At 34.0% G+C, this 18,327-nt stretch overlaps 1 protein-coding gene across 4 annotated transcripts in view; it reads left to right on the top strand.

The window, feature by feature from the left end:
- Positions 1–16: 16 nt before the first annotated feature.
- LOC136036464 (zinc finger protein 320-like) overlaps positions 17–18,327 on the top strand; it is a 31,545-nt gene continuing 13,234 nt past the window's right edge. Inside the window, exons 1-6 of one of the 4 annotated variants that reach the window (XM_065718711.1) lie at positions 56–73; positions 4,261–4,345; positions 6,620–7,022; positions 11,171–11,385; positions 16,201–16,403; positions 17,816–18,186. In XM_065718711.1, coding sequence (XP_065574783.1) covers positions 6,651–7,022; positions 11,171–11,385; positions 16,201–16,403; positions 17,816–18,186 — 1,161 coding nt within the window. In that variant the 5' untranslated portion in view covers positions 56–73; positions 4,261–4,345; positions 6,620–6,650. Of the gene's footprint in view, positions 169–3,067; positions 3,269–4,260; positions 4,346–6,619; positions 7,023–11,170; positions 11,386–16,200; positions 16,404–17,815; positions 18,187–18,327 lie in introns of those variants that run through there. The other 3 variants (XM_065718714.1, XM_065718713.1, XM_065718712.1) reach the window with 3 other exon arrangements.

Here is an 18,327-nt window from a genome sequence, read left to right as displayed (position 1 = left end):
TCCCAAATTCATTGATTTCAAAATACCCAATACAAAAAGATATCACTTTCATCATCTTTTGCTTGCCAAATCTGTAGGTTAAATTTATTTCACTTGGCAACTTTTTTGCTGAAAGAATTTTGAAAACTTAATTAAAATAATTTAAGATGAATTGCTTTACCTTTTTTGGTAATAGCCTTTGCTAATCTAATTGCAGCTTTAGATTTTTATAATCAAAGACTGATGAATAAAACTTCCAGAAATGATCAAGACTAGGCCAAGCCTGAAGTCCAATTTAGTTTTGATTGAGAAAGACGAATTTTAGTAAATTTTCTTTTGTTTGGTACTTGGACAGTGTCTGTCCTCAAAAGGAAATACTATATAGGCTAATTCCTAAAGCTGCCTTAAAAGATATTATTGGCTAATGGTCTAGCCTACTTGCTTGTATTGTTTCTAAAGCAATTCAGTGTAGACCTAGGTCAATGTTGATATTACCTGAACAATTGTACCCCCCCCCCTAATGTGCAAATATATAACAAATCTATAATGGTGAGTTTGTGGTAGTTTTGCAAGAGAGAAAAGATGTTCCAAAAGTCAAAATGCATCTATTAATAATAATCTCATGACCCAAAAACAATTGTTCAGGTAATATCAACATTGACCTAGACCTATACCACCATCCCCTCTAAGCTTAAAATTATAGGAGACCTTTATTCTCAATGGATTTTTCCATTGTGTGGTGATTGAAGTAAATTTAATACCTTAAATTGCATTTACTGCAAGATAAGATGGAATACATCCTCCTGTAGAACATCTTACAGTAAAATTCTAGTTAATTGACTTCTTACTATCTCAGAAAGGGTTTAGGTTAGGAAAATGAAACTTTCAGGGATAAATCTACAGACTAAATTATGTCCCAGGAAGATATTTTGAAGCAACTACCTCCACTCCTTCTCCCTTTAGAGGGCCTTGACCTTTAAAAATATGTGTGTTATAAAAGTGAAATGGTTGCAAAATAGATCTTCTGCTTAGTTGAAGCACAATAAAATTGTTTTCAGCTTCATAACTTTGCTCAATTCCATTTTATAAGATTTTAAAGATATGCAAATACATTTCCTAAATTCTGAAAAAAAAACATTGATATGGCTCAAAATTCTACTCAGATAACAGGAATTGCATTTTCAAAACTAAAGGCAGAGAGAAAGCAACTGGTAACTGAAAACTAAGGTAAAATGTTGTTTTGTCAAAACTTCAATAGGTATAGTACCTGTCATTTAGGCAAATTTCAGGGCCCTCTAGAGGGAGAAGGAGTAGAGGTGGGTACTTTAAAATACCTTCCCGGGACATACTTTAGCCTGTAGCTTTATCCATGAAAGTTTCATTTTCCTAACCCAAACCCTTTCTGAGATAGCAAGAAGTCAATTGACTAGAATTTTACCCATCTTACTGTTGAATTGATGAGGTGACACAATTAGTGGGTGTGATAGGGTGTGGCATCCCACTGGTACTTCCATTCTGTATTACTCCCCTCCAAATTGACTGTATTTTTGAAAGAATTAATCAATTCACCAGTGAGAGTCTCATTAGGAAGACTGTTTCAACTAGGTACAGCACATACTGAGAAAAAGTTCATCCTCTCTCTATGTCTAGATGGCTCCTGTTGCAGCTTCATTACAACAGGCAAATGAGCTACATTAGTGATATAAGCAATGCAAAAATCAATTGAGAATAAGTAATTTGGGCTATATAGTTGCAATTTAAGGCAAAGAGGAAACAGTGAAGTGTTTTTAGTAATAACATAAACAAGTATATTATAGTTGTTCAGTAGCCTAGGCTACTAGTTAAATATTGGACCTCTTCAGAAGGAAGCATGCTAAAAAAGACACATTTTTAGATTGCTCCTTTTTGTGATCTGGTTCATATTTTATTGAAAATTCATCCCTCACCCCACCCCTCTAATTGTCCAAACCCTAGGCTATAAAAAGTATAAAAAAAACTCCAAAAATGAAAAATTCTCAGCTACTTTATAATATGCAGTCAGCATTAATGAATCATATGTACTTACCTTTACTAAATTATTTAAAGTATTTTTCAGTTTTATTATATTTCCTTTTGAGTTGGGCAACCTCTAAACCAGTACCAGTGGTTCTACTCATAAAGGGAACATGCTAGGCAAACTGAAGTAATACCCTTAGGTTTTTATTTTATGGTATATCTAAGTATTATGGTCCTTTTCAGACAATGCACTTCTCCCCATGATGGCTCTAGATTTTAGGCCTCATAATTTTTTCTTGTATTAAATTTTGTATTAAGGCCATTCTTTTTTGTTAAATTGTTTGCTGTATTTTCAGCTCAGAAGAAATAAGAACACTACCCTAATGTGCAATAACAAGAAATGAGTATAGTCCTTGCTTTCCTGAGTAAAAACAAAAACATAATCTGTAAAAACAGATTATGAATAGGGCAAGATACCCAGCACTTATATTGGTAATCACTACTACAACAGTTAAATCATGTTGCTATTATACCACCTAGAAAAAAGATTGTTTTACCTTTAATTTGTTTGAATTTAAAAATGCACATTAAGGGCTTGAGCATAATCTTGAAAAATGCCATCTAACCTTAGATAGAGGGTCTTAATATGAGAACAAAGTATATAAATTACATATAGACTCAATTTTCAACAGGTTTAATATAAGAGAAGTGTTGTGAAGCTGAATGATTATATCTAAATAGGCTATGCTGTAGATGAAACTTATGTCTAAATTTAATGTTGAAAAACAAAGTTTTCTAAGATTGTGCTCAGTCAATATACACAAGATTCTATAACTAACAGATGAGAAATGCCACTTGATTTCTTTTATTATGCCCTTTCCAAATATAATTATCAATTCAAATGTACCCCCCCCCCCCCTGTCCTCTTTGGTTCTATATATAGATATATACCAAAGGATATTTAAGATATAAAATAAAATTACTATAATAGTGGAATTCTTACTTAATATGCAGGATGTTTTTACTAATTGGATTGTCCTGTTCCCTTATTACTATACACTTTTTAAAACCATTTCAAACAATATTTTGGTAGATTATACACTCAATCACACACAAAGATGAATTGCAGACTGAGAAGATATTAGAGAGTTGTGACTGTGTTAATGGCCCAATGTCATGCCTTGTGACAAGTAAAGTGCTGCATAAATACAACTAAAGCCTACTTTGTAACAGTGAGCATAATCTGGAGATCATTCTTCTGTGGCTTATGTATATATTTATCACTATTTATAAGGTACATATGACAGACAGCTCTATTGTAGCTTGTAGGTTTGACCTCCTATTCTTTGTTTAGTCTCCTTTTGAAAACTTCAGCTGATGTTGAAAACATGTTCTGTTGGTCTCCTTACCTGAGCAGTTCTTACTATTGATAACCTTTTGGTTAGAAAAATCTTATCTTATTCTGCAATTAACTCTGGGCTTATGAGACTTTTTGTTTGTCTTTCATTGGTTCTCTACACTGTATGTTTTTGAATAGTTTGGTTGTGATGAATCTGGTGGTTTTAGGTTGTAATCATAGTCTTTTTATGTATTTTTATTTTAGCCTAATGCAGTAGAACCTCTTTTAACGTTAAAAAAAAAAAATTTAAGGCGTAATGAATTACCATATTAAAAGAGGTGTTAGTTATCTCTGTCTATTTTAATGAGCTTGTTTTGGGCCTATTTTAATGAGCTTTTTGGGGGGTTGGTAGCTTTAGGGTAGAGAGGCTTTCAGTATATGGTTTCTTATCAAGTCAAAAGATTCATTTAAAGGCCCTACTCATCACACTTTCAATCTGGTTTAGTATTGGAGTTTTAACTTATTACTCCATTGATGTAATGAAGTCATACATTGTAAGGCAGGTACTTTTACAAGTGGATTGATTAGCATATTTGGATAGAGCATAAAGAAGGAATTAAGTAATATTTGGACCTTGTCCCTATGTCAGTTTTGGAATCGTTGGTTTTATAAATAGGGATAAAACCTTTTATTAGTTAGTGAAATACAATGATAAAAATTCTGGGTATTTTGATCACATACAGAGATCACAAACATCATCAGCAGATGATAAAAGTAATTCAATAAAAACCAACAATATTTATATAAAACAAATAATTACATAGCATTTAGTGCTCTTCTTTTTCATTACAATCCTGGAAGCAATTCTCCTTGACTTCCCAGTTTCTAGTTCATTAGCTTCCAGTTCTGGTGTTCATTATGTTTGAGAATATCCATTTGATTTTTAGTGACCAGGGTTCAAAGCAAATTTTCTGGCAAACAATTGAAATTAAGAAATTTCATTCAAGAACCTGGCTTTGAAGAGAGATGAAGGTAAACTTGGCTAAAATTTTATTTGTGATTATTTACTATGGTCAGATAAGGTCCATTTATCCTGAAGCTTTAGAACTCTGCCCACTTTCATAATTTAAAAAAGCTAATGAACTCGAAACTAGGAAGTCGAGGAGAGTTGCTTTTGGAATTGCATTGAAAAAAACCATTAAATAATATGTAATTATTTTGTTGTTTTTGTAAATATTGTTGGTTTTTATTGTATTACTTCACTTTATCTGCTGATGATGGTTGATCTGTATATGACCCAAACATCCAGAATTTTCATCATTGTTTTCACTGCCTATTTATCACTATTTAAACTGTTATTTCTACATCATGGAAAGGCAGTGTTGTCTTCAAAAATACCTACCTGATATGTTTTGACCATCCATTCCAACTAGCCTAGTCCTAATTTTCAGTCAGTCCTTATCATCTAAACCTATATACATCATGTCTATGATTAGAAGTCTATTGTCCATGTTTTGAAAGATGTATTTTAATCAAGATGTATGTCTGAGATTAGGCACTGTCCTGAGTACTGGGGGTCTTATTGCATTATTTGAATTGATTTTTAAGAGTGAATAATGGTGTAAGGTAAAATAATAACCTGATTCACAGAGACATTTTGCATATTATGAAGTATAAATTTTGATGTTTTATTTTCGTTTGTTATATACCTGGGACCATCAGAGAAAGAGGATGCATTGTTGGGAAAGCAACCATTATATTTGGAAATAGAATGAAATAAAACATCTAATAGTATTGTTTTTATTTGTTTATAATATTTTCTTTTGGAGAGTTGAATGGCCAAATATTTACCTTTGTGCCTTTCTGATGGATTTTTTGGTTAAGGTTTATTATAGTGCTGAAATCAGACAGGATAAAGTTCTAGATGAGGGGCTTTTTGCTGTCTTGGAAATTAAGTTGGGTAAATAAAACTCAGGGATGGATCTAGAGAATCTTTGATGCCATATAAAGGTATTTGAAGGGTAAATATTTAGTTGTTGACCACTTCAGAAAGAGTCATGCTAATAAAATGAATATAGAACCATTAGATTCCTTATTGTGTACTCTTTGTAACCCATATCTTCCTCCCCCTGATGGTCACAGATGTAGTACTAGAATATACAAAAATCAAAAGAAAACACAAAAAATTGTCTCTTAATAATATACAGGATGTTTCTATTATTCAAATTTGTATGTTCCCTTTCATTGTTCTCTAACTTTTAAAATCATCTCAAATGATATTTTTGTCCAATATTGTAATCAATCACATATAAAATTAAATTTCATCAAGGCAAGGCTTTAGGAACCTGTTTTAACAAAGAATTTGTGATGTATCATGATATTCAAATAACTGAGAAATATATTATTAGGGCTATGTATGGGACCATCAGGGGGATGGGTGCATTGTCAGAAAGCATCCATGTTATTTTATATACAGAAAACAAAAAAATTATTGGAACATTATTATTTTATGAGCATATTCCCTTCATAAATGATAAATAACTAAATATTTACCTTTTTGAAGTATACACCTCCACCGCTTTCCCCTCTAAGAGCTCTGACATTTCATGATTTTAAACAATCTTTGTGTTACAAAAGCAATATCTTCTGAAGATAAATCTGCTGGTCAAATGAGGCACAAATAAAGTGTTTTGACCATCATACCTCTGCTTACTTCCAACTTGTAATGTTTTTCTATGATTCATCTTCATTTTTTGAGGATTGTAAAATTGCTTTGTTAAATTTGAGAAGTAAAACCTTGCTATGAATTAAAATTTTGTTGAAATCATAAAAATTGTTTTTTTAAACAATTGCTTTAAGATTTTGCTTGCTACTATTGACTTAATAAATGAGTATGTTTCTGAATTAAGCCATAAGACTAACAGGCTGGGTTAGACCCTATCATAACTACTGAAGCTATGTTTGAAGTTCATAGGGATGTATGATGTACTATTCATGAACAACTGCTCCATCTCAGTCTGCATAGTCCAAAATATAATGTAATTTTGTGGGCATGACATTTGTCTTGTTCTTACTACACTAATCTTTACAGAATCTGTGTTGCTAGTAATGTAGTTTTTATCGTCTTTATATAAAAGCCCAATCATGCATATACCAGTTCCCTCCTACTCTCCTTCACAGAAAAAATAGTGGTCTAAAATTAGCTCTATGGGTTTTGATTCCCTATCCCTACAATTAACCTCAAATCCATCCCCCAAAGGATTTGATATGTGTATACCTACATATAAAATGTGGATTTGCTTATAGGTTGTTTGACCATCATTAAAATCGACTTTTCATGGCTTCGTCTCCAGCTTTTGGAAACAGTTTGATTGATAGTGAAGATTACAATATTGCTGCCTTAGATAATTCAAATAGTGATGATGATGAAGAGGAAACCATGGTTCTTATTGAAACTAATAACTCAGAAGGAAATGAGGACTCAGATGCCAGCACCTACTCAGAGAAGGATAAGCTACTAACTTTGGTGGCTTCAAAACAGGCAAAACAACCAGTAAATGTCTCTGGAAAGAGTCAGCTTAAAACCAGGACTATTGGAAATATTGTCATTGAGAAGTTGTCAGCTAGTTCACAAACATCAAGAAATACAGGGTCTAAAAGAAATCTAAAACAACTTTCAACACCAAAAGAGGAACATATTTTCAAAGAGGTAATATTGACAATTTATGTTACTGTTTTGTTCTATATCAAGTTAAAATATGTCTATCAGTATATTTGATGGATTGAATCAGACATATATACTGGGGAGGGGGAAGGGTGACTAGTCTTAATGGCTCTTCTTAAAATTCAATTTTTTGAACAGTAATCATTTTAAAAGGGCATCAAAATATTTCTTGCCTCTTGGACCCATCTAAGGTCTAATCATACATGAAAACCATAATTTTCTAAGGTTTTTCTTGACTACTAAGGTCTTAGTACCCGGAATTTACAAGGCTTATCAAAGAAGCACATTTTGGTCAGTGTTGCAATCTTGAACCGAAAATTAAGAAGTAGAACTAACTTAGCAAATTTAAGAATGCTTTTTATGGCACTTGGTATTACCAAGTGACAAATAGCAATTGCAAATTCTGTTGGTCCTGGTTTTGCTACTTTAGGCACTTTCAGGTAAGCTAGGACAATGAAATTTGGCACCCGTATCAGGGACCGGACAAGATTACATTAGAAATAGTCGTTTTCCCGATTTGACCATCTGGGGGGGGGGGGGGAGTGGGGGCCAGTTAATTCAGAAAAAAATGAAGTAATTTCAACATATGAATAGGCAATGGGATCTTAATGAAATTTGATGTTTGGAAGAATATTGTGTCTCAGAGCTCTTGTTTTAAATCCCGACCAGATCCGGTGACATTGGAGGGGGGGGAGTGGAGAGGGGAACCTAAAATCTTGGAAAACACTTAGAGTGGAGGGATTGGGATGAAACTTGGTGGGAATAAATAAGCGTAAGTCCTAGATACGTGATTGACATAACCGGAACGGGTCTGCTCTGTTTGGGGGAGTTGGGGGGGGGGGTTAATTCTGAAAAATTAGAAAAAATGAGGTATTTTTAACTTACAAAGGAGTGATTGGATCTTAATGAAATTTCGTATTTAGGAGGACCTCGTAACTCAGATCTCTTACTTTAGATCCCGACCAGATCCAGAGTCATTAAGGGGGGGGGGCTGGAAATCTTGGAAAACACTTAAAGCAGAGAGATCAGGATGAAACTTGGTGGAAATAATAAAAACAAGTCCAAGATACATGACTGACATAACCAGGATGGATCCGTTCTGGATAATTCTGAAAAATTAGAAAAAATTAGGTATTTTTAACTTACAAAGGAGTGATCGTACCCTAATGAAATTTCATATTTAGAAGGACCTCGTAACTCAGATCTCACATTTTAAATCCCGATCGAATCCAGCGTCATCGGGGAGGGGGGACCAGAAATATTGGAAAACACTTAAAGCAGAGAGATTAGGATGAAACTTGGTGGGTGGAATAAAAACATGTCCAAGATACGTGACTGACATAACCGGACTAGATCCGCCCTCTTTGGTGGAGTTGGGGGGGGGAGGCAGTAATTTGGAAAAATTAGAAAAAATGAGTTATTTGTAACTTACAAATGGGTGATCAGATCTTAATGAATTTGATATTTAGAAGGATTTTGTGCTTTAGAGCTCTTATTTTAAATCCCGACCAGATCTAGTGACATTAGGGGGAGTTAAAGGGGGAAAACAGAATTCTTGGAAAATGTGAAAATTGAGGTATCTTTATCTTACGAATGGGTGATTGGATCTTAATGAAACTTGATATGTAGAAGGATCTTATGTTTCAGATGCTCCATTTTCAATTCGAATCGGATCCAGGGACATAGGGGGCTGGAGGGGGGAAACAGAAATCTTGGAAAACGCTTAGAGTGGAGAGATTGGGATGAAACTTGATGGGAAGTTTAAGCACATTCTTGGAAACATGAAAATTGAGGTATCTTTATCTTACAAATGGGTGATCAGATCATAATGAAATTTGATATTTAGAAGGAACTCATATCTCAGAGCTCTTATTTCAAATGCCGACCAGATCTGTTGACATTAGGGGGAGTTGGAGGGGGAAACCGGAAATCTTGGAAAACGTCTAAAGTAGAGAAATCGGGATGAAACTTGGTGGGTAGAATAAGCAAATGTCGTAGATACGTGATCGACGTAACCGTACTTGATCCATTCCCTTTGGGGGAGTTAGGGGGTGGGATTCAGTGCTTTGGCGAGTTTGGTGCTTCTGGACATGCTAGGACGATGGGAATTGGTAGGCGTGTACGGGAGCTGCACAAATTGACTTGATGAAGTCGTTTTCCCCGATTAGACCATCTGGGGAGCTGAAGGGAGAGGAAAAAGTAGAAAAAATGAGGTATTTATAGCTTACGAGTGGGTGATTGGATCTTAATGAATTTTGATATTAAGAAGGACGCATGACTCAGAGCTCTTATTTTAAATCCCGACCGGCATTAAGCCTCTGATTTTCCTTTTAAATCAGTCTATTGATTCTTAGAATTTTGCTAGAGCTCATTCCATATGAGTTCTTGGCTCTTGGCTCTTCCGGCCTCGTCACAAGTGCCATATGAGCTCTTAGCTTTTGCTCTCTGTAAAAATTCCAGCAATATTGGTATGTGTTTCTTCCCCAAAACATAAATACCTTGAAAAAAATATACTTTCTTAAGCTGTTTAGTGCCACATCTTTTAGCTTTTTTTGTGTGTGTGTGTGTGTCTCCTACCACCAAAAACTGCATATTGAGGTTTTTTCATCTAAAATTGAATTCCCAATAGAATTTTCTTAGTTGTTCAATGACGCGTTCTTTTGGCTGATTTGTTGCTGTTTGTTTTTATCCATGTTTCTTTTTTTTAATTTGGTGTCTTTTACCCCAAAAAAACTGCACATGGAGTTCCCAGTGTTTAGTCTAGTTTTTCTATGCTGTTTAGTGTCATTTTAGTTTAGCTTCTTTTTCTACCCATGTAGATTTTTTTGTCTGCTACCACTCAAAACTAGTGATAACTTATTTTTTAGCTGATTTTATTTGTTTATATATATATATATATATATATATATATATATATATATATATATATATATATATATATATATATATATATATATATATATATTTACATATATATTCATTATCTGCTACCATCCAAAACTGCATATGGAGGTATTTTCATCAAAATTTCAATTTTCAGTGTTTGGTAGTCTTGTAAGGTAATTGTAGCTCTGTAAGTTTCTACTTAACCAATTAAAGCAATCAGATTTCTTTTTTTCTATCCTCTGTATTTTAAGAGGGTTATTCACAGCTAACCATGTCTTTGTGGCAATAAAATGTCAGTTGCAAATATCCACTGGAAAACAACTATTCATATCAAGGAAAAAGTGGAAAAAGCGGGAAAATATCCATTCCAAGGAAAGTAAACATCCAAAAACTCCTAGCCTGGAAAGCTTTCAACTAGGAACATGGACTCACTTTCCAAGTCTTGCCAATTTTTGCTGCCCTTGAATTTTTTTTTTTTATCACTAAAATTGAACTATTCATCCACCTTGGTTGTATTGTTTATTTATATGTAGTGTTTGGTTTATTTTCTTATTCCTTTGTTTTGTCGTATTTGGCGATTTTTCTTTTTTTTTTGCTTCTTTATTATTTTTGTTAATTCAACAGGCCTCCAATAAATACAATTCTTTTGTTGTAATCTTTTTTGCCTATCAAGTTACATACATCTTTAATAGCCTTCTATATAGTCTTTTTTACTGTCATTATTTCTTTTAGAACTAATAGGCCAATAATCAGGCTGTGTTTAAGTAACACTAATTAGCATTCCTTTTTTTCTTTTTCTTTTTTTCTTGAAAATGAGTATTCAATTTATTTTTTAGAAAAACAGATATCAGTAGCTTCATTATACTATAAATATATTTAATATCTTTTTTAAAAGATAATTTTTAGAAACCTGCAGAATTTTGCAGGAATCATCCACACTTACAGATGCAAAAGTCAAATCAACAGTTTTTTGTAATCCTTGTGTTAAACTTCTCTGATGTATACAGAGATATAGGTATAAGAAAGGTATTCTGATGGTAGTTTATGTTTACAATGTAGCTTCTACAAATACAAGGATCTGGTCAAATATCACTGGTACATAAATGCTTGTGGGCCTAAGCATTTATCACCCAAATTTCTGTAGACCAAAATTCTGGGAATTTTACAAAACGCTCCTTATTTTTTCATAATCTGCTCTTGATAGCGATAAGTAGAACTTGGCTAATTAATTTGTTTTACTTTTTTAGGAATCTGAAACACCGAACTTTCATTGTTTTCCTTGTAATACAGTCTTTGAAAATGAGAAAGAGTTCAAAGCCCACAAGTCCCAGCATGTCATATCAAAGAAATACCAGTGTCAAATTTGCTACATGGATTCAGATCATCAATCTGAATTCTTTGAACATCTAAAGAAACATTACGAACCAAAGATGGAAGACAATAAACAGGAAAACACTGAAATGTAAATATTCCTCTGTGTTTCTTTAATGTATTTTTTTCCCTCAAAATAAGGCTTATAAATCTAGGGGAAAATATTGCATCAATCCACGGAAAACTGCTGGAAAAGTTAATTTCTTAGATCAACTTCATTTCTATTGATCCTTAGAAAGCTTTTGTTCTTGTTAATGATCATTATGAATACAAAAACTTGCTAATGAATTTAAAGTTGAGTTGTTCCTTGTGAAGCTGGTTGCCTCATTTTAGAAGAGTTCGAGTCCCTAGGCCATTTCAAATTGTAGTAATTAAATTAATTGTGAGTTGTTATATGCCTGAATCCTAATTCTAGTACCTTCCTTGAGACCATAGTCCCAAGGAAATCTCCTAGTCTTCTCTGATTGACAGTCTCTTAAATTTTTTATGATTTATTTACATTTGCTAATGACTTAGCAGTCTTAGATAACTTGCTGTAAAGATTGAATTAGCAACACTGATCATCCTCAGCATCATCGATTGGGGTTGCCTTGGATTTCAGCATGAATGCAACCAAGAGGGTTTCAAGAAGTTTCTTGATGTTACGGTCCCTGTTTAGTCCCATTACTCCCAAAATTTCTGCTGTCTACTGGAAAATTACTGGTGAAACTACCAATCTCATTCCTCATTTTTTAGTCCCGTTCCTCCCGAAATTTCTGCTATCTCTTTGAAACTACCGTTGAAACAGTTTCAAATTTAAAGCAATATTTCCATGTTAAAAACATTATCTACAAAGCCAATGCCTCTATTTTTCGCCATAAGCTCATTATTAAACTTAGGTGTCTCCTTTCTTGTTATTTAAGCGTTTTTACCTCCTTCATTCGCCCTTACCCCAAATTTAATTGTCCTGTTCGCACCCTGTCGTTTCATGGGAGTATTTTGATAAAGATGGATCCATCCTTAAAGACTTAACTTGCCTTGACCTAATTCTCCTGCCGAGTTGGCGCCAGCTTCGAGAGAGTTGACACCATCCCCCTCCAGGACACAGGTCTTGAGCAGCTGTTGGGGCGTCTCTAGGTCATATTCTTGCCTTGCTTAGGAACTGATGTACACAATCGGACTATTTTGTTCTTGGATGACCCTGTGGTCCCCGTGGCCATGAGGTTGTCGAGGGCCGTGAGGTTACGATGCGACAGGAAGTTTCTTCGACATTCCGAGGAGTTGACCTTATCATCTCAGCATACTTAGCGCAATTTGGAGGAAGAGTGGAATTTGAATTGTATGGGACAAGAGGTTAGTGTTGCTTCTAAATCATACCAGCGAGGTTCCTCTATCATTAGGAGTTCTTTTATTGGGTTGCATTTAGCTTCCTGAAAGTCGTGGTGGTTGTTGGCCAAGTTTCTGTACCCTTTATTAGGACTGAGTCTGCTGATACATTAAATATCTACGTCTTTGTGAGCTGCTGATAATAGGGTTGCGCCAAATTTTCTTGATTCTCACTAGGATGGAAGCTGCCTTGGTGATTCGTATGTCTGTTTCACTCTCGACTAATCCATCTCTTGACAGAATGGAGCCGAGGTACGTGAATCCTTTATGACTGCTACTTGGCTTAGGCATACTTCGACTACAGGAGGGGGTGGCTGAACTTTACTTGCTTCATCTCTCATGACTTCCAGGGCTGCACAAAGTTCTTGCTTGTCATGAGTGTCAAGTCATTAGCGAAGTCAGTGTTGCTCGCAGAACTTCACACCCATGTTCAGTGGAAAGAGCCCTGGAAATAATTTTTAAGAAGGCTCATACTCTTCTAAAAAAAAAAATGGCTAGAAACATACGAGTGCAAATAAATAAAAATTATACGAGCTACTATAACACAGTTTATATACAAATATTAGAATAGTTCTGAAAAGCTACATTCTCCATAAATGACATAGTATAATACGATTCACACCAAAAATATTTTCCCAAAAACACTTTCTGTTGTTGTTATGCCTTTAGATCTGAAAAGTATGTCTTTTTTGTCATGTGAAATTTATAAACTAATGAATTTATGTATGAATTTTAATTTTTTTTTTTTTTTTTTTTTTAATGCTTGTTGTATTCTTGGAATCATTCTATCTAAGTTATTTTTACTATTTTTCAATATTTTGTTATGATTTTGGTGCTTTATTTGTTCATCAAAAGATTAAAATTCGGTTCTGAAAAAGATATTATATTACTTGTCTTGAATACCCCTCTCCCCCGCCTTTTAAGTCAGCGCTATTGCATTGACCACGGATAGATTTAAATTTAAAACCTAAGCTTGTTAACAAAAAGTACAGAGTGATTTTAAGCTTAAAATCGACATAATCTCATTTAAATAAGATGGAAAACTTACAATGAACAAAAGTTATTATGAAAAAATGAAATACGTCGTAAAAATGAGCAGAAAGTACATGGAATAATAAAGTGAATCTTAAAACAAGCAAATTATCTCTAATGAGAGGGGGATTCCCCCCTCCCTATCTGAAAACGCACCCAAGTGCTTGTGTCATTTGGCTTTAATTAAAAGAGCTGAATTTTTGTGTTGTTTTTGCATAATAATGCTTCAAAGAAATTAGAAAGTAAACTTAATTGATTTGAGTTGATTTTTTCTTTTTTTTTCTTTTTTTTTAGTGTGAGTTTTGTTTCTTGTAAGTAAGATGTATACATTTCTTTTAAAAAATCCAGAATCCAGAAACACAAATTTTGTTGCAAGGGGGGTTTCATGAAAAAAGCAGAAAATAGGCTCCTCGCCCTCCTCCTCCTTGAAGGCACACCTGACCTACAGATACTACCACTAGGGTGATCAGATGTATTATTTAGGTCAAGGGACTGATGCCTTAATAAATGTTTTAAACCTAGACTCTTCTGGGCTTAAGCAGTTCATATCAAACGTACTGTATAATGTCTGTACACAACCTGTCAGCAAAAAATTAGCGCGGTATCTAAAAATGGTAGTAATTATGGTAAAATTAATGTCTATACACTACCTGTCAGCAAATAATCAGCTCGGTATCTAAGAACGGTAGCAATTATGGTAAAATTATAGATGAGGAGCTTTTGTCTATCTTGGAAAGTAGTCATTAGCTGAATGAAACTCCCAGGAATGGTAAACTCCCGGGAAAGTATTTTGAAGTAGCCACTTCTACCCTTCCCCCTGTAAAGGACACTGACCTTCGAAGAATGTTGTGTTAAAGTGAAGCCATCAGAAATAGATCTACTCTCAAATGAGCAACAAGGAAAGTGTTAAAAATATATATCTTAAATTTAGGGAAATACCTTAATATGGCTTAAATCCTGCTGAAAAAGTAGAAATTGCACTTTCAAAGACTAGATCCAATGAAAAAGCGACGGAAAACCCAAAATTGAGGTAAATCCTTTTTTGTCAAAATTTAGGTAGGTCATTTACCCAAGTTCGGTAGATGACCAAAATTTGGTAGATGAAACTTTTAGGCCCTGGATTCATGGGCTTAACCAGTTTATATCAAACTTACTGTCTGTCTATACACAACCTGTCTACAAATAATCAGCGCGGTATCTGAGAATGGTAGTAATTAGGCCTATGGTAAAATTAATGTCTATACACAACATATCACCAAATAATCAGTGCGGTATCTAAGAATGGTAGAAATAGTAGGAATTGCGCTTCCAAAACCTAGATCCAATGAATGAGGAACGGAAAACCCAAAATTGAGGTATATTCTTTTTTGTCAAAATTTAGGTAGGTCATCTACCTAATTTCGGTAGAAGACAAAAATTTGGTAGACGAACCTTCTAGGCCCTGGATTCATTCCTAAAAGTTTCATTTACCTAGCTCAGCTTCTTTTCAGGATAACAAGAAGTACTTCCGCAAGTATTTTAGCTTAGACATTGTGATGGTCGATTATCAAATTTTTATATTGACACCCACAGAGGGGGCGTCAAGAGATATGAGAGTATTTCCCGTGGACTGTTACTCCTTCTCTTTGGGCCTTGTTGTTTTATTAAGAATAATATTTTTTTCTTCAGTGTATATGAATTTTCTTTCTTTCTTTTTACGGTTCAATCTGTCAGGAATGATTATGATCCTTATGTGTTATATATATATATATATATATATATATATATATATATATATATATATATATATATATACACATTTATATGTATATGTATATATATGTATATATATATATATATATATATATATATATATATATATATATATATATATATATATATATATATATATATATGTATATATATATATATATATATAATTATTTCAATTGGAATTTTTTCGTCCTGTGCTCTTAAATTTGTTACTGTCTATTGAGTTCGGGTATTTTTATTCAAATAGTTGGGGAAAACATTGCCAAAACCATTCTTTGCGTAGAATTTCTCCCTTTTCGCAGTCTGAGCGATTGGGGGATGGGGTTGTCCCTCTGTGCCTTTTTTCATAGTTAATCCAAAGAGATTTTTCCTGCTGCTGCTATTAAGGGGGAAGATAATATATTAAGAAAGGGACAGATCTCATGTTAATTATCTACTTGTTACTTACGGACTTCAAGTCCCCTGCATACTGGAAAGGATAATTTACCTGACAACATCCTCAAAGAAAACAAGGGAGCAGCTCCCTTGTTTTCATAGAAAAAAAATTTCTCCTATTCTGCCGATGGTACTTTGATTCTTTGCTCTGATTAATCATCCCTGTCCTAAAACATTTAGTTTTAATTGTCATCCTACTAGGAACATCTTTGACTGTGGGATCAATAAGCTTTTCATGATTCCGATGTTTCTTCCAGTTCTTTGCTCTGATTAACTCTCCCTGCACTAAATGCATTTAATTTGAAATCCTTTGATTTGGTAGAGATTTTGTCACCCTACAAGGAACTTCTGCAGGATGGAGTGATGAGGAAGCCCCAGTGGAGGTCGAGATGAAAGAACACGGGGAGACAAATGCATTCTGGTGCAACATTTGCCACAGGTCGTTTGGATCGAATAGATCACGAATGGCACACTTGGTTCGAGTTCACAATCAGCAGCAAGATAAGCAGGTTCAATACCAATGCGGTAAGTACGTTCAAGGTATAGACACTGATATATTTAAAGTTGCGTTTTTTCTTATTTGAATACGCTAGTATACGCATTACGCTATATCCATTACACAAATATTAAGCTATAGCTTAGTAGTCGATCTTAACTTATGATATTGTTTTGGCCTCCAATTTTGAATTCGTTGGCCTCATGATACTTTCATAGATCGAGATGTTTATTCGCACGAAAGCTCTATTGGGCCATGGTGACACTAAAAAAAAAGAAAAAAAAAGACGAACTTCATTATTTATGTATAAATAACATCTAATTTTAAAAATTTCCAAAATCCAATCTCTCTCCCCACTTTCCCTACCAAATATTTCCAGCCGTAATTGCCTCAATTCCTTGCATTCCCCTAAAAAATTATGCAAAGACTCGTTCACCTCTCCATACATAGGGCAACTGTAAGGCTCATCCCTCAATCTAGCCCTTCCTAAATATTTTCTTCGTTCTCCAAAAGGCATAAAATTCCCCCTTACAGGTATTACCCATTATAAGTCTTCTAGACTTAATCCCATTTTTAGATAAATTTCTTCGCTCCAGTTCTCCTTGAACTCCGCATATAGCCACAGGGACGGCGACGTGGCCTACTGAGCTGGCCAAACCTGCACTTCCCGAGACTCTAGCCTAGTAGCAACTAACCTAGGTACAGTTCATGTCATCCCTCCTATCCCCGTGATAGGATATCTATCTTATCAATCTCAATTTTAAGATGATCCTATCATCTATCAATATATATCCTATATATTGGGCTTCACCTTCAAGCCCAAATTTTGAGGCTTAAGATTTTTTTATTGCCCTATTGTTGTTCTGAACGTGGTTACTATTTTTTATTTATGTTTTTCTATTTGGGAAGTAAAACCAATGTTTATCTGTTACTTTTGAGGTAAATCAGAGAAGCTATTATCTTAAGTGTTGGAAATCCGGTGGTTAAGAATTTTAATAAGAAAGTTTTCTTTCTTATTTTTACCTACGAGCCTAAATTTTGCGGATTAATATTCTTCTCCAATGCCCAATTATTATTCGGAATATTAGTTTACTATTTTTTTCTTTTATTTTAATAATTTTTTTTCTCTTATTGTCATTTATTATTATTTTTTTGTTATAATTTCACCATATATTATTATTTTCTATTTGAGAAGTAAAATCAATGCTCATCTGTTTCTTTTGAGGTAAATCAAAGAAGTTATTTATCTTAAGTGTTGGAAATCCGGGGGCTAAGAATTTTAATAGAAAAGTTTCTCTTTTCTTTATTTTTTACCTTTGAGCCTAAATTATTATTTTTTTTCTATTGTTGTTTTTATGTTGTTATGATATCAGTATTTACTGTTTATTTTCTATTTGGGAAGTAAAATCAATGTTTTGTTTAATTCAGCTACATTTTGCAGGAAGTTGTGAGGCAAAATTTGAAGAGTTGGCTTCTTTGAGACTGCATATGGAAATGGATCACCTATTGCCATCTACCTCAGCATCAGCATTTAGAACAACCATATCTACTCAAGAAGGAGATATTGTAAGCGAAACAGAAGCAGTTTGTGAGCTTTGTGGCATTGTTGCCAAGTCTCGTGAGGCTCTTAATGCGCATAAGCGTCGAAATCATTCAGTGAAGAAGCCGAAGCAATATTATTACTGCCAGATTTGTGATCGTAATTTCGACTACAAGACAACTTTTAACTATCACATGAGGACCCATACTGGAGAGAGACCTCATGTTTGTGAAGTTTGTGGAAAGAAGTTCTTCTCAACTGGGGCCCTCAAGGTAATTTTGTTCCCTATTTACTTGCCGAATTAAATTAACAGTAATTTGTATGTATTGTATATAGTTGAATAATACAGTCGGCTCACTCTAACTCAAAATTTACAGAATCACGATTTTTCTTCGAGTCACGTATAATTTGAC

Source organism: Artemia franciscana, chromosome 15 (assembly GCF_032884065.1).
Source record: "Artemia franciscana chromosome 15, ASM3288406v1, whole genome shotgun sequence".
In the NCBI taxonomy this organism is placed as follows: domain Eukaryota; kingdom Metazoa; phylum Arthropoda; class Branchiopoda; order Anostraca; family Artemiidae; genus Artemia; species Artemia franciscana.
The sequence above is the reverse complement of the archived record's forward strand: the minus strand, read 5'-3'. Positions and strand labels throughout refer to the sequence as shown.